At 44.9% G+C, this 24,594-nt stretch overlaps 1 protein-coding gene across 2 annotated transcripts in view; it reads left to right on the top strand.

The window, feature by feature from the left end:
• The window catches only part of LOC116051182 (DENN domain-containing protein 4B-like), a 52,468-nt gene that overhangs the window by 9,162 nt on the left and 18,712 nt on the right, over positions 1 to 24,594 (top strand). For both annotated transcript variants that reach the window (XM_036006443.1, XM_036006441.1), the window contains exons 5-17: positions 295 to 536; positions 3,352 to 3,418; positions 5,585 to 5,643; positions 5,928 to 6,072; positions 6,998 to 7,173; positions 10,506 to 10,606; positions 11,105 to 11,320; positions 13,096 to 13,241; positions 14,007 to 14,140; positions 15,661 to 15,775; positions 20,048 to 20,254; positions 21,421 to 21,549; positions 22,978 to 23,122. In XM_036006443.1, coding sequence (XP_035862336.1) covers positions 295 to 536; positions 3,352 to 3,418; positions 5,585 to 5,643; positions 5,928 to 6,072; positions 6,998 to 7,173; positions 10,506 to 10,606; positions 11,105 to 11,320; positions 13,096 to 13,241; positions 14,007 to 14,140; positions 15,661 to 15,775; positions 20,048 to 20,254; positions 21,421 to 21,549; positions 22,978 to 23,122 — 1,882 coding nt within the window. The remainder of the gene's footprint in view (positions 1 to 294; positions 537 to 3,351; positions 3,419 to 5,584; positions 5,644 to 5,927; positions 6,073 to 6,997; positions 7,174 to 10,505; positions 10,607 to 11,104; positions 11,321 to 13,095; positions 13,242 to 14,006; positions 14,141 to 15,660; positions 15,776 to 20,047; positions 20,255 to 21,420; positions 21,550 to 22,977; positions 23,123 to 24,594) is intronic.

Genomic DNA, 24,594 nt, shown 5'->3' with positions numbered 1-24,594 from the left:
ATAGCTATTTTGAGGCTAGCATAAAAGTGCCCCTAGCACTCCCATTCAAAAGGCCATTTGACCGAAAAACGAGAATCTTAAAAGTGGCGATTCCGTCCTAATTATGCTTTTAAACGAAAGTTTGACTCGGGTACATTCACAAAAAGACCCTAGGTTGCATTTTGGCGAGAGTTACGCTTTAACAGAAAAGAAAAGAGTAGTCATAATTTCAGACAGACCTGTTAAGTCTCTGTTTCTATTCTATTTCGAGCCGTGTCTGTGTCTGTCTGTGAAAGCCTCTGCTCCCCCCCGCAGGTTTACGGAGCAGCCATCCAGTTCTACGAGTCCTTCTCCAGGGATCTGCTGTCGGAGCGGCAGAGTGTGCGGCTTGGGCTACTCAGCGTGGTGGACCGGCGGCCCATCACCAACCGCAGCCTGCAGGTGAAGAAGAGCATCTGTGTCCTCTCCCACTGGCCCTTCTTCACCGTCTTCCAGAAGTTCCTCACCTTCATCTACAGATACTCCATCTCCGGACCCCACGTCCTGCCGCTCGAAAAGTCAGTGCTCCCATTTTTCTTTTACAGACCAAATCAGATCTGCTGCCGTTATTTATCAGTAGGGCTGCACGATATGAGGAAAAGATGCGATATGCGATAACGTTGTAGAATAACGCGATAGCGATGTTACTTGCGATAAATTAACAGATATTAAAGTGATGGTTAGGAGTAATTTCACCCTAGGCTGCTTTGCACCTTGACCTCGAGCCAAACACCCCCCATAAGCTTTTTTCCCCTTGTTATAACGTTGGTCGAGGTAGCGTTATCAGCTGGTTAGCTTAGTGCAGGCGCTAATGGATCCACGTTTGTATATCGTAAATTACCCCACTAATAATGCCCGGAATGATACCAAACTTCTACAGTAGTACAAATGGTTTCTGTACTTATAAAACGAGGCATTAGGAAGTTTGTAACTACACCAGAAGTATGTAGTAGTAGTATGTAAGTACTGCGCAATAGCGCGGTAGCAGCCGAGAGGACTATCCATCAGGCAAGTGTAATTTAAATATACTTCTGGTGTAGTTACAAACTTCCTAATGCCTCATTTTATAAGTACATAAACTATTTGTACTACTGTAGAAGTTTGGTATCATTCCGGGCATTATTAGTGGGGTAATTTACGAGATACAAACGTGGATCCTTTAGCGCCTGCACTAAGCTAACCAGCTGATAACGCTACCTCCACCAACGTTATAACAAGGGAAAAAAATCTTATGGGGGATTGTTTGGCTCGAGGTCAAGGTGCAAAGCAGCCTAGGATGAAGTTACTCCGAACCATCACTTTAAAGTGTACTCAGTTCTGCCTTTCTGCTGCTTTCAGTATTCTGCTAAAATACAACGCATTGCTTGTTGAATTTAAAACAAATGAAAGGAAATGTTAACGTGCAGTCTTCTACTGATATTTTCTTTCACCTAAAAACGGAAAATCTGTTTTGTGTCTATAGTGATATGTCGCAGCATTTCGCGATGTGTATATTGCGCCGGTTGATATTGCGATGACGATTTAAAAACGAAAAAACAATATACAGTATTGTGTAGCCCTATTTATTGGGTAAAGTAAAAATAAGAAGAGGGACTGGTCTGGTCATTAAAAAAGACATGCCGAAAGGGAGGTAAGGATGGTAAGTAATAAGAACACCAGCCTTACTAGTATTTGTTGCTGGTCTTCCTTCCTCTGTGGACTCCTGTGTCTGAGTATCTGCTCCAAATTGTACTGGCTGTACGTCACAGCCCGACTTCACCTCTGTGCGTTTACATGCACAGCAGCAACCGGGGTATGGTTAAGTGGTTAAGTGAATAATAGGGTTGGGTACTGAACTTTGGGTACCGACCGAATTACGTCAGTACTACCAAGGACTGATTCACTTTAAACTAAACGATTCCAAATTTCGGTACCTTAGAGCGCGTAAGCTTATCTGTCCTCTCTGCATGTTGACAGAGAGCGGAGCTCCGGCTCGCACGCACGCACGCACGCACGCACGCACGCACGCACGCACGCACGCACGCACGCACGCACGCACACACACACGCTGTGGTGCGGACGGAGCAAAACTCAGTCCTTTGAGAAAAATGCGGAGTTTTTTTGTGATTGTTGTGGGCAAAAATCCTTGATTATGCGGCACGTTTTCTTAAAAAATGCGATGGAATATGCGGGACATTTATGCAATTTTATGCGATGAAATTGCGGGAACTTGCAAAAACTGCGGCTTCATCATGGCTTCATTTCATTTCATCGCGGGGTTTGCAGCTTTTCGATGATGTTCACGTCGAACGTTCCCATGGCAACGGGAAAATGGCTGCTTTTGTGTGAAGTAAATGCAACATTTTTCAACTTTCTGCTAAGATATGTGAGACTTTTTTGCAACGAAAATGCGGGGATTATGAAGTCATGCAAGCCCCGCATATTTTGCGTGGAAATTGGCAATTTATGCGGCGAAAGTGCGGCGTATTTGAAAAAATGCGGCCCCCCCCTGCATAAATATGCAGACTTTGGCTGATTATGCATTGAATTATGCGATCGCATAATCACGTTTTTCTGGAGGGACTGATTAATATTAATGGACAAAGCATCCGGTTCGGCGAAGTGCTGCAACATCAGAAAATTTCCTTCAAAGGGGGGTGTTTTAAAATCCACATCCAAACACAATGGTCCCACAAGGGGTGCCCCACATCCAACGGGTCGAAACGCACCCTTCTATGTTCCTCGTGGCGATGACTTGGACTTTGGGGCAGGCAACGCCGCGTTCTGCCAACAGATGCCGGACAAACGCCATCGTCTTCTGCAACACAGAATGATGTTCATTTATTGAATTATGGTCTCGTTGATTTTAAAATCGGCGATAAAGCAGGGGGTGTTTTAGGGCGTGGCTATGATGTGATTGAAGATATATTTAAAACCTAGTGAAGCTAAATCTTACCTCGAATTCTGTAGGCTAGCTTTCAGCAGCAGTTGCATCCAGATTGGGAGTGAAAGTGTGTAACGTAACGTAGAGTGTAAGCAGCGTTGCCAACTCTCAGCTAACGTCACAGTCAGATAGCACCCAACAGTCTAGTATGGCTCCTCCCTCACTCCTCCCTCTCGTCTAAAATCCTCACATCCACAACCAGGATGGCTGCGCCCGTAACGGCAAACTCGACGACTCATAGCAGATCTCCACAAACCAATGGGAGACGTCACACATGCGCTGTCCATTAATATTTACAGTCAATGGTTTGGGCCTTTAGGGCTCAGGTGCTGCACCTAAACCTTTTATAATGGCAGGAAAAACCGTGACTGACTGACTGTGTTTCCCCCTGATGTTTTCTCTCTCTGCAGACACATCTCCAGCTTCATGCACAACGTCCCGTTTCCTTCCCCCCAGCGGCCTCGCATCCTCGTTCAGGTACACGCCGAGACTCAAACCTTGAACATGTGATGCCTGTGTTCTACATCAGGTCTTCAAAAATGACACAGTATGACTTTAGAAGTCCACAAGTATGGCGAGGAAAAAAAGGAAAACCTGCAGCAAATCAGTTTCACAACATCTGAACACAGAGAAGAATAAAATGTATTTGTCATCACAGGTTTATAAAAACCAGGATCAGAGGAAACCAGACTTTTAATTTCCTTTTACTTCCTCCTCCAACAGGGTGTAGGCGGTCATCTGGTCGCAACCTGAACTTGGTAACTGTGTCAGAAATCAGGAGCGGTCGATCCAAATTGATCGTTTCCAATTAGCGGGCAAAATTTCTTGATATAATTCCTCCAATCAAAACATAATTTAGTGATGATTCATCAGGTTTTAGACGTGATTTCAATCAGCTGCATGCAGGTGGATCATCATTACTGTATCGTAGCGTGGGCGAAACAATGAGTCAATAATTTAGTGGTTGTTTGTGTCGGGATCGTCTTTGAATGTTATTATAATAATAGGTATATTAAAGGTGCACTATGAGTTCCTGCATGGTTTCAGCGCCATTTCATTTTTGTCTCAAATCGTAGGCATCTCTCCTTGATCCGCTAGCTGCCTGCCCCCTGAACACACCGTGAAAAAGCCCGGTCTCGGGAGACAACACAGGGGTCGTAAACGTCCAACAAACACTAGATGCACAGGCTGTGCACCAAAATACAACAAACCACGTTCCAGCCAATCACAGACAAGATGGTTGAACCATCTTGTCGGTGATTGGCTGTGCCTGTGCCCCTAGTACCCCTGTGTTGTCTCCCGAGACCGGGCTTTTTCACGGTGTGTTCAGGGGGCAGGCAGCTAGCGGATCAAGGAGAGATGCCTACGATTTGAGACAAAAATGAAATCGCACTGAAACCATGCAGGAACTCATAGTGCACCTTTTAATAGCCAAAAAAAATCCTGAAATTTTAAAGATTTTGGTCGTCCTTCAGGTCAGTTATAAGAACTTTTAACTCACCAACTTCAGATTTACAGCAGCTGGATCCATCAGTGAAACAAACCTAAGACGAGGGTCGTTAAACCTTAAAGGGTCACTTAAGTATTTTCCAACTGGGACCCTATTTTCCCTATGTTTTTGTGTCCAAGTGACTGATGGGTACAACCTTTTTTGAAATGAGTCCAGTATTAAGCAAGATCGCTGCAGTCGGGAGCCACTATGGTCAGCGTCAGTTAGCGTCCACTAAAAGTTCTGTTTCTGCCCTTAATTCACCCATTTACATGTGGAAATATGCTGGCTCTATACACGCTAAAAGTAGTGATTATTTACATGGAGTCTGGTGGAAATATGCTGGCTCTATACACGCTAAAAGTAGTGATTATTTACATGGAGTCTGGTGGAAATATGCTGGCTCTATACACGCTAAAAGTAGTGATTATTTACATGGAGTCTGGTGGAAATATGCTGGCTCTATACACGCTAAAAGTCCTGATTATTTACATGGAGTCTGGTGTAGTTTGGTGATGGTGATTTCGGGGCTGTTCCAGGTTAAACAAAAAGGATCTTACTCTTTAACTAAAAGGTCTATCTCTGTAGGATCCTTTCATAATGTTGTCAGACACTTAGAATAATAATCTGAGTCTGTCAGCGGCAAAAACAGAACTTTTAGTGGACGCTAACTGTGGTGCGCAAATGCCTGTTAATGTTACATTGCATATCATTTTGTCTTGCTTAATACAAGACCAATTTGAAAGATTGTTGTTCCCATCAATCACTTAGAAAAACAACAGCATGGGAACATAGGGTCCAGGTGTAAAAATACCGCAGCCCACCCTTTTAACATTTAGTCAAAACCTACAGATAACAGACATTTGCATTTACTCTCTCTTCTTGTATTAACTCACAGGCGGTTTAGATAAACGGTTTATTTGTTTAAAATCTGTCTGACAGCTGGCTGTGCTTTCATTTGTTCAATTTATATTCCTCTTCCAGGAATAAAGTTGGAGAACAAAATCTTCTCATAACTGATGGAACGAAAGCCAAAACTATGAAAACAAATTGTACATTTAATAGTAAATTACTTCTTAAATCACTGTAAAGCCCAAAATGTCTGTGTGTGTATATTCTGTATTCTTTATGAACGTTGTGAATTTATCTTCCAGCTCTCTCTGCATGACAAACTGCTGCTCTGCCAGCCGGTCTCCTCTCCTCTCCCGCTCAGGTCAGTTTACTGCAGTACCAACACACCGTGTAGTATCCAAAGTGACTCACAAAAAAGTTATTAAGTAATTAAAAACAACAGCTAGATTTCATCTATAATTGACTTTTATGTGTCATGGATATTTTGCAATCTATGGTTTTAAATTTTATGTTTCTTGATGTGGAGGAAAAAATATTAAGTTCAAGTATTCATAAATTAACAAAAATGAATATTGTGTGTGTGTGTGTGTGTGTGTGTGTGTGTGTGTGTGTGTGTGTGTGTGTGTGTGTGTGTGTGTGTGACAGCGGTGCAAGCTTCTTGAAGCTGCTGCAGAACCTCGGTCCAGAAAACGCCTGCACGTTGCTGCTCGCCGTCCTCGCCGAAAGCAAACTGCTGCTGCACTCGCTCCGCCCCGACGTCCTCACCTCCGTCAGCGAGGCCCTTGTCTCGGTACGTTTACACACACACACACACACACACACACACACACACAGACACACACACACACAGACAGACACGCACGGACGCACACTCACAGACACAGACAGACAGACAGACAGACAGACAGACAGACAGACGGACACAGACACACACACAGACACGCACGCACGAACACACTCACACAGACACACACGCACGAACACACTCACACAGACACACACGCACGAACACACTCACACAGACACACACGCACGAACACACTCACACGGACACACACACAGACACGCACGCACGGACACACTCACACAGACACGCACGCACGGACACACTCACACAGACACGCACGCACGGACACACTCACACAGACACACACACGCACGGACACACTCACACAGACACACACACGCACGAACACACTCACACAGACACACACACGCACTCACTGTCACACACAGACACACACACACAGACAGACACGCACGCACGCACGCACGGACACACACACGCACGAACACACACGCACTCACTGACACACACACACAGACACTCACGGACACACACACACACAGACACGCACGCACGGACACACACACACACACAGACACGCACGCACGGACACACGCACGGACACACACAAACACACAGACACGCACGCACGGACACACGCACGGACACACACACACACACACAGACACACACACGCACGAACACACACGCACTCACTGACACACACACACATGCACACACAGACACTCACGGACACACACACACACAGAGACACTCATACACAGGCACACAAACGCACGCACGGACACACACACAGACACTCATACACAGACACACACACTCAAACAGACACACACGCACGGACACACACACACGCTGACCGTATTAATTAAGGTCAGTATAATAATCTCTTTGTCTGTGTCTCCAGATGAGTTTCCCTCTGCGCTGGATCTGTCCCTACATCCCTCTGTGTCCGCTGCAGATGGCCGACGTTCTGCTGGCGCCGATGCCCTTCATCGTGGGCGTCCACTCCAGCTACTTCGACCTGTACGACCCCCCCACTGATGTGGTGTGCGTCGACCTAGACACCAACACCATCTTCCAGTGAGTCCGTGGTTCCCAGGGTTATTATAGAAAAGGAAAATAAACTAAAACCTTCAAAGAGAAATTAAAACTAAACTAAAACTAAAAAAAATGAATCAAATTAAAGTTAAAAAACGTTTAGGTTTTTTTTAGCTATAATATGTAATATGACATAAAGGAGACGGCATGAAATTCCGTCGACATGGAGCCAGAAATTGAAAGAACTTGACATGAGATGGTCCATTCGGTCAGATAACATTTGGAAAGTGTAGAAGAGCAGCGTGATTAAATAATTTAATCTACATTCAAGTTAGCGAATCGCAAAGAGGAAGCAGGTCTCTGGTGCGCCTGCTCCATGAGTTTCAGACATGGCTGCCACACGGGATAAAGGAAAGGAACAGATGCTCTCAGAGGCGGACTGGGATAAAAATGCGGCCCTGGCCAGGCCGGCCCTTACCGGCCCAATTTCAGACGGGGACATTATTTGCAAAAACCAGGCTCACGTGGATTATGGCACGAGCAGCACTTACAGGCTTTCACAATGAAATAGTAAACACACTGGAGCAATTCATAAAGCCTTCAAATAAACTGCCATGGCACCATCTTAGAATATACGACGTAGCGTTAGCGTGCTAAGTTGATGCTTTCTCTACGGAGTGCAGACTGATTTGCTCTCGCGAGTCATGTGACCAAATCGCAGCCTTTGCGATTAGGAAATCGCGTTTTAACATATCGCGATATTATCGCAAATGCAATTAATCGTTCAGCCCTAGCTGCAGCCGTACAGTCTTGCATATTTTTGTCAAACTAGTGTGAAACACCAGTGTTGCCGCATTTTTTTTCTTTTTTCCAGCGGCCCAAATCGGCCCAAGAGTGCATCGGCCCTTCTGCCTATGACTGACTAGACTCTGCCTATGGATGCTCTGCACTCTAACGTTAGCAGTAAAGTAGTTTTTATACAGTAGGGAGGGAGGATGAAGGACGACTCCAGTTAAACCATGATTTCAGGCCGCCCCAAAAAATTCTAATCACAGAAAAGGTGAAGAATTGTTTTAACGGTTTGACTCCACAATTCAGTACGACAGTTATTAGTCTGTTCACATTTTCAGCAAGTATTTTCCAACATGTATAATGGGTTTAGAAAGAGATGACAGCTTTTTTGCTTTACACAGACTTAAGCAACTTTTAAAACTAATATGATATCCATCTCTAACAAGCAAATATCACCTTGAAAACCATCAATCCATTTAGATATAATAAGATAAGATAAGATATACTTTAGAAGGGAAATTTGTTTTGGACTCTGTCCGTTCCGCAGCTTTACAAAGACAACAGAAAATACAGAAAATAAGCATCAACACAACACATACTCTCATGCAACACAAAACATGCTCTCATATACATTAGACAGGTACGTCTATGATAATACTCTCATATACATTAGACAGGTACCTATATAGTAATACTCTCATATACATTAGACAGGTACGTATATAGTAATACTCTCATATACATTAGACAGGTACCTATATAGTAATACTCTCATATACATTAGACAGGTACCTATATAGTAATACTCTCATATACATTAGACAGGTACCTATATAGTAATACTCTCATATACATTAGACAGGTACCTATATAGTAATACTCTCATATACATTAGACAGGTACCTATATAGTAATACTCTCATATACATTAGACAGGTACCTATATAGTAATACTCTCATATACATTAGACAGGTACCTATATAGTAATACTCTCATATACATTAGACAGGTACCTATATAGTAATACTCTCATATACATTAGACAGGTACGTCTATGGTAATACTCTCATATACATTAGACAGGTACCTATATAGTAATACTCTCATATACATTAGACAGGTACCTATATAGTAATACTCTCATATACATTAGACAGGTACGTCTATGGTAAGCACAGTAACTCCTGTCCAAGTCAAGTCTCAAGTCTCTGGCCATCTGATGTGTCCCTAACACTGTATTGTTAAATCTTATAAATTCAAAGCGTGTCCTGTAGCTACCATCACTACAGTACAGTATCAACATCAGTTGTAGGATAACTTTATGGGATCTACTGCAATGCAATCTGAAGAAACACAAATTAAGAACTCTGTTTCAATTTCATAACTATTTTTCAACATTTTGGTATGGGAAATTAGTTTGCTCGCCACTAATAAAATCTGCATAAAACTGTGTTCTGTGGGGGAAATGGCTAAAGCAGTACTAAACGTTTCTATCATGTTTTTTTTTCTGAAATAAAATGTGGGCACTGCAGCCAAGAGTGGATGTGAACTTGTGACGGGAAAAATATCACGTATGCTTTAATGGAGCTAGCTTAATTCAGTTACATCCAGAACTTACATTGGGTCTCCAATTTAGGACTTCATATAGTCTAATCTTCTGCTACTTAACACATCCCTCTAGCCCTCGGACCTGGTGAAATATTAACCTAAGTCTGTCACATCATATGGATATAACTATAAAGATACAATGTGCCTGTTCCCAGCATTAGCACAACACTTTGCAATGGTTAGCTTGTTACCTGTGACGATATATGCTAAATGTAACGTCTCTTTCACATTAGCGAGTGACTGACCTATCTGGGTGCATTTTGAGATGCCTGATGAAGTTCCACGTTGTTGATCCGGCATCATTCATCTTGGTGCCACACACCTTGCATGTAGCTGTTAGCTTACTGCCACTGTTTACCAAGTTATTGAAAGCAGAACTAATGACAAAAGGCACAACTCCGGAAGGACTTGGTGTTGCCATCGTCAATGCATTTTTTTTAATATGTGAGTGCACGCACATAATGCATAACGCATGCGTTACGTTGCACGTTGTGGCAAAGGGCAGGGGACGTGCAGCTCGTCATACGTTTCCCCAACGTACAGTATATGCGACCATAAAAGAAAATAGAAATACATGAATAAATTTAGATTTAAAAAGCAATAATTGCATGAAAACAGGTTGTTGACGACTCTCGAAGCTCGAGTCAAGTCTGAAGTCTTTTCCGTCGAGTCGCAAGTCATTTCTGAAGTCACTGTTTGTGCGACTTAAGTGGGACTCGAGTCCGAGTCTCAGACTCGAGTCCCCGTATCTGCTATGAATTGCACAACTAACATTTTGCACAACCCAAATAGCCTACATATTGCACAAATTACACATTTCTACATAACCTATGCAGTACACAATGACATATTGAACAATCCAACAGCCCATGTATTGCACCACTAACATAATGCATAACCCCAATAACCTACTTATTACATCCGTGTGACTCCTCTTCTCTCTCCTCCTCCTCCTCCTCCTCTTGTGTCTCAGGTCGGACGACAAGAAGCCGTTGTCATGGCAATCGTTACCCAGGAAGCCCGGCAAGACTCTGTTCAACACCCTCACCAACCTCCACAAGACTCTGGAGAAGAGTGAGTGGCGGCTCCAAACTGTCAATCACAAGGCGCTTTTCAAGATAAAGTGACAAGTGCTTCAGACAGAAAACAGCGAAAGAAAACTAAACTAATGAAAAAACAAAGCTTAGCGCTGCCCAGGATGTTTTATCCATCCGTCCATCTTCAACTGTTTATCCCGGCTCGGGTCGCGGGGGCAGCAGCTCCAGCAAAGGACCCTAAACTTCCCTTTCCCGAGCCACATTAACCAGCTATGACTTGGGGATCCTGAGGCGATCCCAGGACAGTGTGGAGATATAAACTACATTTACATTGCTATGTTTTGGTTTAAAAATTAAGATCTTCTGCTACGTTCCCCCCCTCTCATTCCCCCTGCTCTGGCGTTTCCCCCTCTCATTCCCCCTGCTAGAAATATCTTATATAGACTGACTTCCTTTTAGCAGAGAATGTTTTTTGACATCATTAGATAATTAAAATCGTATTAACTCTGCTGTGTTTTCCTCCCTGTCGCTGCAGTTTGCACCCCCGTCCAGGAGGAGGCGATGCTGGAGTTCCTGTGGACGGACTGCGATCAGATCTACCGGAGCCAGAAGCAGCTGGAGCTGGAGATCCAGGAGGCCTTCCTTCGCTTCATGAGCTGCCTGCTGCGCGGATACCGAACCTTCCTGCTGCCCATCACCCAGGCGCCGTCGAACACCGCCACCGACTGCAGCTCCCTGTTCAACCTGCAGGGTGAGCACCGGTAGAGGGTGGGAGGGGGGGTGTGTGTGTGTGTGTGTGTGTGTGTGTGTGTGTGTGTGTCTGTGTGTCTGTGAGTCTGTGTGTGTGTGTGTGTGTGTGTGTGTGTCTGTGTGTGTGTGTCTGTCTGTAAGTCTGTGTGTGTGTGGCTGTGAGTGTGTGTGTCTGTAAGTCTGTGTGTCTGTCTGTGTGTGTGTGTGTGTGTGTGTGTGTGTGTGTCTGTCTGTCTGTCTGTCTGTCTGTGGCTGTGAGTGTGTGTGTGTGAGTGTGTGTGTGTATCTCTGTCTGTCTGTGTGTCTGTGTGTGTGTGTGTGTGTCTGTCTGTCTGTCTGTCTGTGGCTGTGAGTGTGTGTGTGTGTGTGTGTGTGTGTGTATCTCTGTCTGTCTGTGTGTGTCTGTGTCTGTGTGTGTCTGTGTCTGTCTGTGAGAGTGTGTGTGTGTGTGTGTGTGAGTGTGAGTGTGTGTCTGTGTCTGTCTGTGAATGTGTGTGTGTCTCTGTTTGTGTCTGTTTGTGTGCATGCTACCGCACTGGAGCTGAAAAATAAGCTAATTAATCTGCCAATTATTTTCTAGAATTATTGATTAATCATGTGGTATATAAAGTGTCAGAAAACAGTAAAACAAAAACGTCTCTCCCAGTTTCTCAAGTCCAATGATGTCTTTAAATGTTCAGTTTAATATGATCTAAATCAGAGAAAAGCAAGAAATGTCCATATTTGACACAGAAAACTGAACATGGAACATTTGTTCAAAGATTAATCAACAGTCAAAGTAGTTGTTGATTTCTACTTCAGATATGGCCAGATTTTGACTTAAAAACTGCGGCCTCTTTTGGACCAAATGTTTGACTGACAAACCACAAATTAACGTGGCACCAAGTTCAGCTTTTCTTACTATTTTTTGTTTGGTTTGCATGTCGGCATTAACACATAGTGTAGGTCACAGGCTTTAAAAATCAGAACCAATCTATCAATAGGCCTCGCTTCCAGCACAGCAGCAGTCTCTCTTTACTGCAGGAGCAACAGGACAGTTAGGCTCCATTTACATTGGTTAAAAAGGAATATCTTCTGCTACGTTCCCCCCTCTCATTCCCCCTGCTCTGGCGTTTCCCCCTCTCATTCCTCCTTCTCTGGCGTCTCCTCCTCTCATTCCCCCTGCTCTGGTGTTTCCCCCTCTCATTCCCCCTGCTCTGGCGTTTCCCCCTCTCATTCCCCCTGCTCTGGTGTTTCCCCCTCTCCTTCCCCCTGCTCTGGCGTTTCCCCCTCTCATTCCCCCTGCTCTGGCGTTTCCCCCTCTCATTCCTCCTGCTCTGGCGTCTCCTCCTCTCATTCCCCCTGCTCTGGCGTTTCCCCCTCTCATTCCTCCTTCTCTGGCGTCTCCTCCTCTCATTCCCCCTGCTCTGGTGTTTCCCCCTCTCATTCCCCCTGCTCTGGTGTTTCCCCCTCTCCTTCCCCCTGCTCTGGCGTTTCCCCCTCTCATTCCCCCTGCTCTGGCATTTCCCCCTCTCATTCCCCCTGCTCTGACGTCTCCCCCTCTCATTCCCCCTGCTCTGACGTCTCCCCCTCTCATTCCCCCTGCTCTGGCGTTTCCCCCTCTCATTCCCCCTGCTCTGACGTCTCCCCCTCTCATTCCCCCTGCTCTGGTGTTTCCCCTCTCATTCCCCCTGCTCTGGCGTGTTCCCCACTCATTGCCCATGTAGCCTCAGTCACACAGGATGAGTATTATGTATCAGTTGTGACGTTGATGGGTTAGTCGGCATCTCCCTGCAGGGTTCCTGAAGTCTCGGGATCGAACGCAGCAGAAGATTTACAGTCAGCTGACCAAGACGCAGATGTTCACTCAGTTCATCGAGGAGTGCTCCTTTGTCAGCGACCGGCACGCCTGCCTCGAGTTCTTTGACGAGTGCGTCCAAAAGGTCAGAGTAATGATAATACGTTTCTTGTAATAATGTTAATTTTTTAATTTAGCACCTTTTACAGACGGTCACGAAGGGCTTTCACAAGAGAAGATTGTTTAAAGTGCTCATATTGTGCTTTTTGACTTCTTCCTTTTACTTTATTATGTTATATAATGTATATCTTTGTTGTGTACGTTATAGGTTTACAAAGTGAAAAGCCCAAAGTCCACCCCAAAGGGACTTACCATCTCCAACAGAAAACACTGTTCACAAACTGCTCCAAACAGCTCTATTGTAGTCCAGCCTTTACTTCAGAGACAAACGTGGTCACTTTGGAACACACGTTATAATGCTCGCCTAGCTGCTAGCATGGCACGCCCTCATACTCTGCTTCTGACTGGCTAGTAGTCCTTACCTAGCTACTGAGCATGTGCGACTCCCAACAAAGATGTTACAGCAGTGAGAGGTCTCACTCTGTAGCTAAAACAGAGACCTGAACACAGGGTGAAAAGAGGAGCTGCAGCAATGTGCAGTACAACAAAAATATGGTGTTTTTTGAAAATTAAACCATGTAAACATATTCTGATATAACCTCTAAATACAATTATGAACCTGAAAATGAGCAGAATATGAGCACTTTAAAGAAAAGAATGTTTTTAAGAAATAAAAACTACAAACAGACTTTTTTTGGGGTCATTCAATCAGGCCTGAGCCAAGAAAACATGATGAATAACATATTAAATGCATAGTTTAATGGGTATATTTCCTGTTGTCTATCTCCAGGTGGACGTGGAGAAGCCGGAGGAGGTGAGGCTGATCGATCTGGATGAGAGTCACAGCGGCGAACACACCGTCTTCATCATGCCTCCTGAAGAACCGCAGGAAGCTGACGGCTCCGAGTGTCCCTCAGTCTACAGGTACACATTATTCAATTATGAAAAAGGTCTTTAAACTGCCACATAGTCTGGATCAACGGAAGTCCATTTACAGGATAATGGCCTGACATCCATGTCCCTCTCGCCTTCCGCTCTCTGTGTGTTGCCGTTCTCTTCGGGAAACGACAACCTTCAAGCTACCGAGCTACACGCTGAAAATGTCAAGTTTAGAAGAACACTTTGATGGTGCAACAAGGCAGGCCTGCTCGGTTCTGTCGGGGAATGATTGTAAAGATCGACGAAGAATATGTTTACGGCGTTTACTCTCTAAAGCTTGATTTGTGCTTCTGTGTTAAATCGGCGCCGTGGTTACGTATGTAGGTACGTGGAGACACGACCCTTCGCCGTAGCCCGATGTGCACCTCTCGAAAAATTTAACTACACGTCGCTGCAACGCACGTCGCTTGGCCATGGCTTGGTAGCCATGGCTACCCCCCTCCGACTCATTTCCTGGTTCTCCTTCTCCATCAACAACATGAAATCAAAGAGAGGGTTAACTTCTCCTGCTCCAGATTTCCCACCGTGGTCAGAAAGAACAGAGGAGACACTTTGTTTCTCTCACTAGGACTCTCACACTCTCTCACACACACACACACACACACACACGAACACGCTGGGCCCTGCAAGAGATCGACGCACACACCAACACACAAGTATAAACTTGAGGCTACTGAGGGCTCAAGTTTACACTTGGAAGTAAGGTGAGGAAGTATAAGGCCGGCTTCACACTGCCTGCGTGGCGTGAGCTTGTCAGCTGCGTGGCGTGTCCGTTTTTATTTCCGCTCCCATGGTAACAGGTTAGAGCTTGCACACTGCCTGCGTGACGCGCACGACTCAGGCGCGGCTCGAGCTGAGGTGAAAATGCGTGCATGCTAGAAATAGAACCGACGCCTATTTTTCGCGCGACATGCAAGCGTGTTGGAAGCGTTTCCAGGCAAAATAGAATAAGAAAAGATGTTTATATGTCATTTTGACATGAATACATATTAATAAATGACATGTTGATGTTTGAAAGTCTCTAGGTTTTGACGTAAATGCAGATATAAATGTAATTTAACAAAATAATACTAAATAATTATCGATTTTCAAATATTGCACCTGTCAATACAGAACGAGATGTTCTGTAGCCCATTTTTTTTTCAAAATAAAGTTGAAGAACACGCTATCATTTCATTTTAGCAATGGGAAACATACATGTGTACAGACAAGGCTAGCAGCAGCAGCAGCAGCGCCACGTCAGACACATTTCTGACATAGAAACGCCACGCAGCCGCCACGCAACTGACTCGCTCGCGCCACGCTTACGCCACGCAGGCCGTGTGCAGGAGGCCTTACGGAGGCTACGGCGAAAGCTCTGCGTGGAGCCTCATCAGAAGCATTAATCAAGCTTAACTGGGACGCTGTCCGCAGCGGAGATAGCGCTGGCAATGCCAGACTAACTGCAACACGTCCCTGTATTTTATGTGTTTAACTTTACGTGTGTTCTGATTCCATGTGTCCAGTTATGAAACCTTCCCCACCCTGAGGCCGGAGCTCTTTGACCGGACGCAGGACCAGCTCCGGGTCCCGGCGAAGGGCAGCGCCCCCAGCAGCCCTGCCCCCCGCCGCACCAAACAGGTACAACAACACGCAGCTTTTAAAAATATGGATATATGTATAACCTGCATGTAAACGGCAATCAAAGGGGAATAATCTCTTTCATTAGCCGTGTACAGAGCTTATTTGGAATATTGTCTTTTTCAAAAAAAGGGCAAAAAGCTAAATATTATGTGCATGTAAACATACTCATTCTGACCATAGACCAGGCCGCAAGTAAAAATTGCGAGGGGGCGATTTTTTTTTTCTTCATAAAGCAGGCTAAAATAACTAATTTACCCGCATTCCCAACAGGGTCAACAGTTAAGTTGTCAATTTTCATAATTTTTTTTCAAATAATAACTACGACTTGACAAAGTAAGTATTTAAAAGTCAGTTTATCATCTTTACAGCTGGAACACACCGCACGTGTAAGCGTCGCGTATAGCCGCGTAGCGCAGCTATTTTTATTTCGGCGCCCATGTAATCCAATCTGTCCGGCCACACCGGGCGCGTAGCGTCCGCGTTGGCCTGCGCGCTGCAGCGATAGTTTCGCCGTCTCCTCTATTTCTTGCGCGAGACGCGAGCGAATGTGTTAAGCCAGGCAGGTAATCACATACAGGAAGACCACAGGGCAGCCGGATACTTTACTTTACTTTTTTCATGGCGATGGTGGCTGTCTTAACTTCTCACAGCGAGACACACGATCAGGGACACGGAGAGAGAGAGAGACACGCACGCACGCACGCAAGCACGCACGCACGCACACAGCAACGTATAGGCTACAATTACCACAGTTTTACCCACTCATCCTGTCTTTTTCTATGAGAGAGAGAGACAGAGACGGGCACGTAGAAATGCGTGTCCGGTATGAATGGCCAGGCGCACGATCAGGCACGCATCTACGCTATGCATCACTTACACCTGTGGTGGTTTCCAGCTGTTAGACTCTTTCATTACAGATCGAACACACACACACACACACACACATACACCCATACAGGCTGTGATTGGGTCTCTCAGCGCGTGTTCCCAGTTAGACATTTCCGTCCCGTAATGGTTGAGCCGACACTAAAGAATAAAATATTAATAATAGTGTTTAGCTAGTGCATTAAGCTAACGTTAGAAACTGCTAACGTTACACGAGTGATGTCCAACTAGGATGTGTGTCGCTGGACTGTAACTGTAGGCACCTGTCCCGCCAGCGTCTGAGGGCGGCCGCGCTGCGATGATAAAGGCGAGCTGGGCGCTCCTCGTCATCAGATGAAGATATGACGGGTTATTGATCTCTCCCCGATCCGATTCTCCTTCACTCATGTTCAAAATCTAGCTCGCTCTAGCTTCTGATGACGCAGCCGCCTTGTCAAAAGACGCGTTGCTAGGCTACTCGGTGGTCTGAGCTCAGCACAGCTGTTTTTAGAAGGTGGGTTGAAATCATTGACATATAATGAAGTGAGAGGACAGCAGGAGCGCTCTCTCTCTGTTTCAGATATCGCCACAGATGGGATTACATTGTTAGTAGTTGAAAGCCCCCTGGGATAAAGACGACATGGAGACCTAGTCATAGTAATTGTGTTGTTGTGTTTGTACGTTTTATGGATGTATGATGTTGAAACAAGTGGGCAGAAAATACAACTGAGGGGACAAAGCCCCCTTTTGCCCCCTCGTGGCGCCGGTTGCACTGTAAAAGTCTACGATTGTGACCCAGATCTCCCTGAATGAAGAACACAGGAGGAGCATTGTTAACAGTCTTACTGCGTATCATTTTATTTTAATGAATCACTATCAATATTTCACTGCTCATCCAATATTCAGAGCCCACAGACTGTGTGAGTGTGAGAGGGTTTGGGGTCTAAACACATCAACTACACAAGTCATTTTTAGATCACTGGAATGGAAGATAACAGCATGACTCATGGTTGTGCGGAGGCTCCACTCAGAGCTTTCGCCGTAGCCCATGAAGCCTGAAGTTTATACAGTGTGTGTGTGTGTGTGTGTGTGTGTGTGTGTGTGTGTGTGTGTGTGCGTGCGTGCGTGCGTGCGTGCGTGCGTGCGTGCGTGTGTGACGAGATACAAAGAGAAATCAGGAGCCGGAGAAGTTAACCCTCTCCTTGATATCATGTTGTTTATGGAGAAGGAGAACCAGGAAATGAGTCGGGTGGGGGGGGGTGGGGGGGATGCAACGCTACCAAGCCACGGCCGAGCGGACCAATCACAGTCGCTGCGACGTGTAGTTACATTTCTGGAGAGGTGCACGTCAGGCTACATATGTACCTTTGACGTAGATTCAACGCAGAACTATAAATCAAGCTTTACTTTGGTGGGCAGTTTATACTTGTGCGTTGGTGTGTGCATCTATCTCTTTAAGACAATAGCAGGGTGTCTGTGTGTGTGTGTGTGTGTGTGTGTGTCTGTCTGTGTGTGTGTCTGTCTGTGTGTGTGTGTGTGTCTGTCTGTCTGTCTGTGTGTGTGTGTCTGTGTGTGTGTGTGTGTGTGTGTCTGTCTGTATGTGTGTGTCTGTCTGTGTGTGTCTGTGTGTGTGTGTGTGTGTGTGTGTGTGTGTCTGTCTGTGTGTGTGTGTGTCTGTCTGTCTGTGTGTGTGTGTGTGTGTGTGTGTGTGTGTCTGTGTGTGTGTCTGTGTGTCTGTCTGTCTGTCTGTGTGTGTCTGTGTGTGTGTGTGTGTGTGTGTGTGTGTGTCTGTGTCTGTGTCTGTGTCTGTGTGTCTGTCTGTGTGTGTGTGTGTGTCTGTGTGTGTGTGTGTGTGTGTGTGTGTGTGTGTCTGTCTGTGTGTCTGTCTGTCTGTCTGTGTGTGTGTGTCTGTGTGTGTGTCTGTGTGTCTGTGTGTCTGTCTGTGTGTGTGTGTGTCTGTGTGTGTGTGTGTGTGTGTGTGTGTGTGTGTGTGAGTGAGAGTCCTAGTGAGAGAAACAAAGTGTCTCCTCTGTTCTTTCTGACCACGGTGGGAAATCTGGAGCAGGAGAAGTTAACCCTCTCCTTGATGTCATCTTGTTTCTGGAGGACAACCAGGAAATGAGTCGGGGGGGGGGGAATGCAACGCTACCAAGCCACGGCCGAGCCACGTGCATCACAGCGACGTGTAGTTACATTTTTCGAGAGGTGACGTCAGGCTACGGCGTAGGGTCGGTGTCTCCACGTACCTACGTACGTAGCCTCGGCGTTGATTTAACCCAGAAGTATAAATCAAGATAAAGGCTCATTTCACCAGATTATTTAAATCAGGGGCTCCCAACCTTTTTGGCTCTGTCGGATGAACCCACGTACCGCTTCATCATCACTATTCATTATATGTATTCGTACAATTATCCCTTGTGTTGTCTTCCAAATGACCATGCAACTTTTTTGTTGTTGTCCCTTTTTCCGATGTCTTTGTCGATTTGTTTCTGCGTATTTTTTAAACGTTTTTGTAGCTATTTTTCAGACATTTTTGTCACTTTTTTCAACGTTCTTTCATTAACGTTTTCCTTCAAATGCCATAAAATTGACTAAAACACCCCAAATCAATGAAAGTATTGAACTGATCATTTATTTAACTTGTGAAGAGTGTTGTTTGGACCCATCAACGTTATTTATTTTATTTTCTTTGGGTGAAAGAAACCAAAATTTCTGATATAGAAAGTCCCCCCCAAAGGGACTTACCATCTCCAACAGAAAACACTGTTCACAAACTGCTCCAAACAGCTCTATTGTAGTCCAGCCTTTACTTCAGAGACAAACGTGGTCACTTTGGAACACACGTTATAATGCTCGCCTAGCTGCTAGCATGGCACGCCCTCATACTCTGCTTCTGACTGGCTAGTAGTCCTTACCTAGGTACTGTCAGGGCCCTCATACTCTGCTTCTGACTGGCTAGTAGTCCTTACCTAGGTACTGTCAGGACACGCCCTCATACTCTGCTTCTGACTGGCTAGTAGTCCTTACCTAGGTACTGTCAGGGCACGCCCTCATCCGCTGCTTCTGACTGGCTAGTAGTCCTTACCTAGGTACTGTCAGGACACGCCCTCATACTCTGCTTCTGACTGGCTAGTAGTCCTTACCTAGGTACTGTCAGGACACGCCCTCATCCGCTGCTTCTGACTGGCTAGTAGTCCTTTATGCTTTTTGAGTGTTATGTATTGAGTTAGTATGTGCTTGTTATTATCAGTTTAGACAACTTAATTGTATAATCACTGTATCTTGATATATGATTTCATCACGATATGATTCCATTGAAAGGTGATACATTATCATATTAAATTATGGCCCAGTCCTAAATTCCCACCTTCAGTATCTGATTGTAACTTGTGTTTTCCCTCCCAGGAGATCAAGTTGGCCCAGCAGCGAGCTCAGAAGTACTCAGGGGTGTCGGACATGTGGTCCAAGTGCCTGCTGGGTCACTGCTACGGCCTCTGGTTCATCTACCTGCCCACCTTCGTCCGGGCGGAGAGCGCCAAGGTGCGCGCGCTACACACGGCCTACGACGTCCTCAAACACATGGAGAACCGCAAGGTGGTGCTGCCGGACGAGGTGAGACACTGGCCGGGTCAAAGGTCGCCGCTACAGGGACGTTGTTCTGGGTTTTGGGTCTATTGTTGTGCCTCCACGCCACCGATAGTCTATATCAGTGTTTGTCAAATCAGGGTATGTGTCCCCCTAGTGGTACTCTGGAGGACTGCAGGGGGTACGTGTCCCCCTAGTGGTACTCTGGAGGACTATAGGAGGTACGTGTCCCCCTAGGGGTACTCTGGAGGACTATAGGGGGTACGTGTCCCCCTAGGGGTACTCTGGAGGACTACAGGAGGTACGTGTCCCCCTAGGGGTACTCTGGAGGACTACAGGGGGTACGTGTCCCCCTAGGGGTACTCTGGAGGACTACAGGGGGTACGTGTCCCCCTAGGGGTACTCTGGAGGACTACAGGGGGTACGGGAGATTTTTTTGTAAAATGTTTTTCAGTTACAAGGCTGTAGTTACTTCTACTGTCTTTATTTTTTTCAAGTTTGTCGCTTTTTTTGACCTATTCTTGCCTTTCTTCCTGACTTCTTTCTACTGTCTTTTTTTCTTCAAAGTTTTTGTCTCTTTTTTTTTTTTTAAATTTGTCACTTTTTTCGAAGTTTGTCGCTTTTTGGAATTTTTTATTACTATTTTCGACCTATTCTTGCCTTCCTTCCTTCCTTCTACCGTCTTTTTCCAAGGTTTTGTCTCCTTTCTTCATCATCATCTAAATGTTGTCCAGGTCCAAGGCTGTTGTTTAGTAAATCTATCGCTGACATCGCTGTATTCTTCCTCTTCATAGAGACTTTTATTTCTACCAAACGTTATTCGAGCTGGTTAGGGGGTACATGGCTTAAAAACACTGTTCATAGGGGAACATCATTGAAAAAAGCTTGAGAACCACTGGTCTATATCAACAACATTTCATTTCTGGGATTGCTCCGGTGCTGCCGGAAATTCCGTCACTCATTTTTGGGCAGATGTCCGTCCCCTTCCACTTTCTTTGTGTTGGCATTTTAAACTCTGGTGGATTTATGAGGACCATGGTTAACTGCTCCGAATGTTTTTAAGCGAACTTCAGATAATTCGATTGACAAGTGGATGAAATCATAGCTAGTGATTACATGTTACTTTCACATCATAAAGCGACACTGTCTGAGTGTGTGTTGTTGTTGTTGTTGTTGTGGTGTGTGTGTTTCAGGTGTGTTACAGGGTCCTGATGCAGCTGTGTGGTCAGTACGGTCAGCCGGTCCTCGCCGTTCGAGTCCTGCTGGAGATGAAGAAGGCTGGAATCATACCCAACACCATCACCTACGGATACTACAACAAGGTCCGCAAATATAACACACACACACGCACACACACACACACGCACACATACACACACACACACACACACACACAAACACACACGCGCGCACACACACACACACACTTGAATGCTTTTATTTGGATCTGAAAGGCATCACAAGAAAACATATAAGATCCAAATACTATGAGAAGCGTTATTGACAAGGTGACCGATCTACATGGGCATATACTTTTACAAGTCTTTCATTTATAATACTCCGCACATTAAGGGTGAACAGAGCATCTTCGTCTCCATATCTGCATGCTCCCTATGATGGCTAAAATAATTTTACAGTCTTTTTGCCTCCTTTTTTTGCAGCCCCCCTAGCTGCATGCCCCTGACCACATTCTTATGGATGTCCCAGACTTCCAAATACCAGAGTTATTAATTTACACTTGTATCCAAGTTGGTGAATGAGATCTACCAGTGGTTGATATTTCAATAATTTGGAATAGTAGCAAATGTCCATATACAGATCAAAACAGCAGCCTACCTCAAAGATACATACAGACTTCATAACCTCATTTACGATTACAATGTCAGGAGAGTTTGGGATGTTTTTGAAGTAGTCACTGTCAGATGTGTTATGATGGAACCAGTTTAATTGTACAGTGCTGTGCTTGTAGATCTTGTTATCATGTCCATAGTTTATCTTTTGCAAGTCCTTTACAACCAGGACAGGACAGGCAACCGAGACAACGGAGAGAGAAGCTTTACAAACAGTATTTCATGACGTTACAATACAATAATGTTGATTTAAGGCGACAGTGCAGGCAAAAACATTATAGATAGTTAGTTAAGATAACTATTTATCTTCCATAACATGTCTTCTTTCAGACTAGTGGAAAGAAAGCATTTATTTGACTACAATTTGTCAATTCTTGTCTGTAGATTTCTTCTAAATTTACCAAGAATTTACACACACACACACACACGCACGCACGCACGCACGCACACACACACACACGCACACACACGCACACACACACATACACAGTTGGAAATGTGAAGAGAAAACTGCCAAGATCCAGATCATTGGAAGAAAAACAGCAGATCAGAGATGTGATCAGATGTCATGTTTATGTAATTTTCCAACACATTCTCACTCCCATCGCGTAAAATGATGATAACTCTTAGAAAACTGTTGTTTTTACTGTAAATATGGAAATTATTTCTGTTTCTCTACACGTATTTGTTATTTTGCACACTAAAACTTGAAATGTAATTTTTCATTATGTATGTCTACATGTGTGTGCGTCCTTTGCTTGTGTTTTTCTTATACAAGCTGTTACAGGTTTCTACAACACCCTTGCATGTATTTTTGTATTTCTTCAATGTAATTAGTTTTTTTTTTTTTATGTTATGTGAAAACACAATAAACTAATAAACTAAAACTAATGTCCTCAGGCGGTGCTGGAGAGCAAGTGGCCGTCCACCAATCAGGGAGGACGTCTCCGCTGGGCCAAGCTGAGGAACGTCCTATTGGCTGTGGCCCAGTTCAGACAGCCAATCAAACACCGTCAGAAGAGCGGATCAGTGGGCTCACGTGGAGGTCAGTGAATAATCAGACATAGTTTTTTTTCTGTACTTGCACTTTTACTTTCCATGTTCTGCTCCTTTCTACTTGTACCCCAAATCTCAGAGGTAAATATTTAGGGCTGGGTATCGAGTATTTGATGCTCGATATTAAGTTCAGTCGGTGCCTAAAAAGTATAAAATTCAGTACCCAGCCCTATAGATATTGTACTTTTTACAGTTTTAGTTACTTTCCAGATGTCCAGTGAAAACAACGGATCTCCAGATGTGTTGATGTTGAATGTTTTGTGATAAACTGAAGGGTCATGGAGAGACTTCTCCTCCTTCTTAAAGGTGTAAAATGTAATACTGACAGCTAGTGTTTAAAATAGTTACTGCAGTACAAATTATTGTTATTGTATAGTCGCCTCCCCCGCCCCCTCCTCCCCAGACTCGAAGTTCACGTTGGTTGCCAGGCTGAGACCGCAGCATCCACAACAATGTTGCTAGACGCTTGTCTCACATAGCCAGACATTACTCCACAGCACAGCGGAGTAGCTAACGTTAGATGCTGGCTATATTGACAGTCATAAAAGCCTGTGCTCACGTGGAGCTCTGTACCCAACTGACAGACACACTTTTTCGGCTTAGAATTACCGTAGGAACCGCTAAAAATCCCACAACCTCGCCATCTTCGCCACACGCCAGACAGACACACTTCCTCGGCTTAGAATTACAGTAGGAACCGCTAAAAATACCACTACCTTGCCGTCCTTTTCCACCCGACTGAATACACTTTATTGGCTTAGAATTACGGCAACAATCGCTAAACACACCGCAAACTCACGGTCCTCTCTCTCCGATTTACAGCCCCCCTCTCTTGGCTTCAAATAACTCACCGTTGTCGGCTACAGCCGCTGAACAGGCTACACGTTGTAAACAGCCGTGGCTGCTGGCCTGGTCCTCCGGTAACGTTAGCCATTAGCAGGGTTAGCATGGCGACGTTAGCCAGGACCAGTCGGGATCACTTCACTGGCTGTGTCTCAGTTGTTTTTGCGAGTAACCAATCGGGTACTCTAGCTACATAATTCAATGTGAGTAGCTACACAAATGTTGAAATGACATAAAATGCCCGTCCCTAGTAGCTGTGATAAATTAGCCTGAAGCTAATGCTTACCTGTTCAGGAGGAAATTAGCCAACTCGGCGTCCTTTTGGGCTCTAAGCTGTCTCCATCTTTCAAATACATCTCCAATATTCACCCAGACAGGTTTGTTACGTCTCTGGTCACGCAACTGTTAGAAACATGCCGTTTTTTTTGTCAGGTAAAATCAATCTCCGTTGATCCTGTTTGTTTGTTTGCTGCTTTTATGGCTGTACTAACCTCACAGCTGTAGCGTGCTGGGTTTACGTTTTTACAGATATATCTGGCAACCCGGCCTGGCTGACAAACTGGGCAGTTGATAACAACAAACGGGCCAAAACACAAACAGAAATTCCGTCACAGAACG

This window comes from Sander lucioperca, chromosome 10, assembly GCF_008315115.2.
Source record: "Sander lucioperca isolate FBNREF2018 chromosome 10, SLUC_FBN_1.2, whole genome shotgun sequence".
In the NCBI taxonomy this organism is placed as follows: Eukaryota; Metazoa; Chordata; class Actinopteri; order Perciformes; family Percidae; genus Sander; species Sander lucioperca.
The sequence above is the reverse complement of the archived record's forward strand: the minus strand, read 5'-3'. Positions and strand labels throughout refer to the sequence as shown.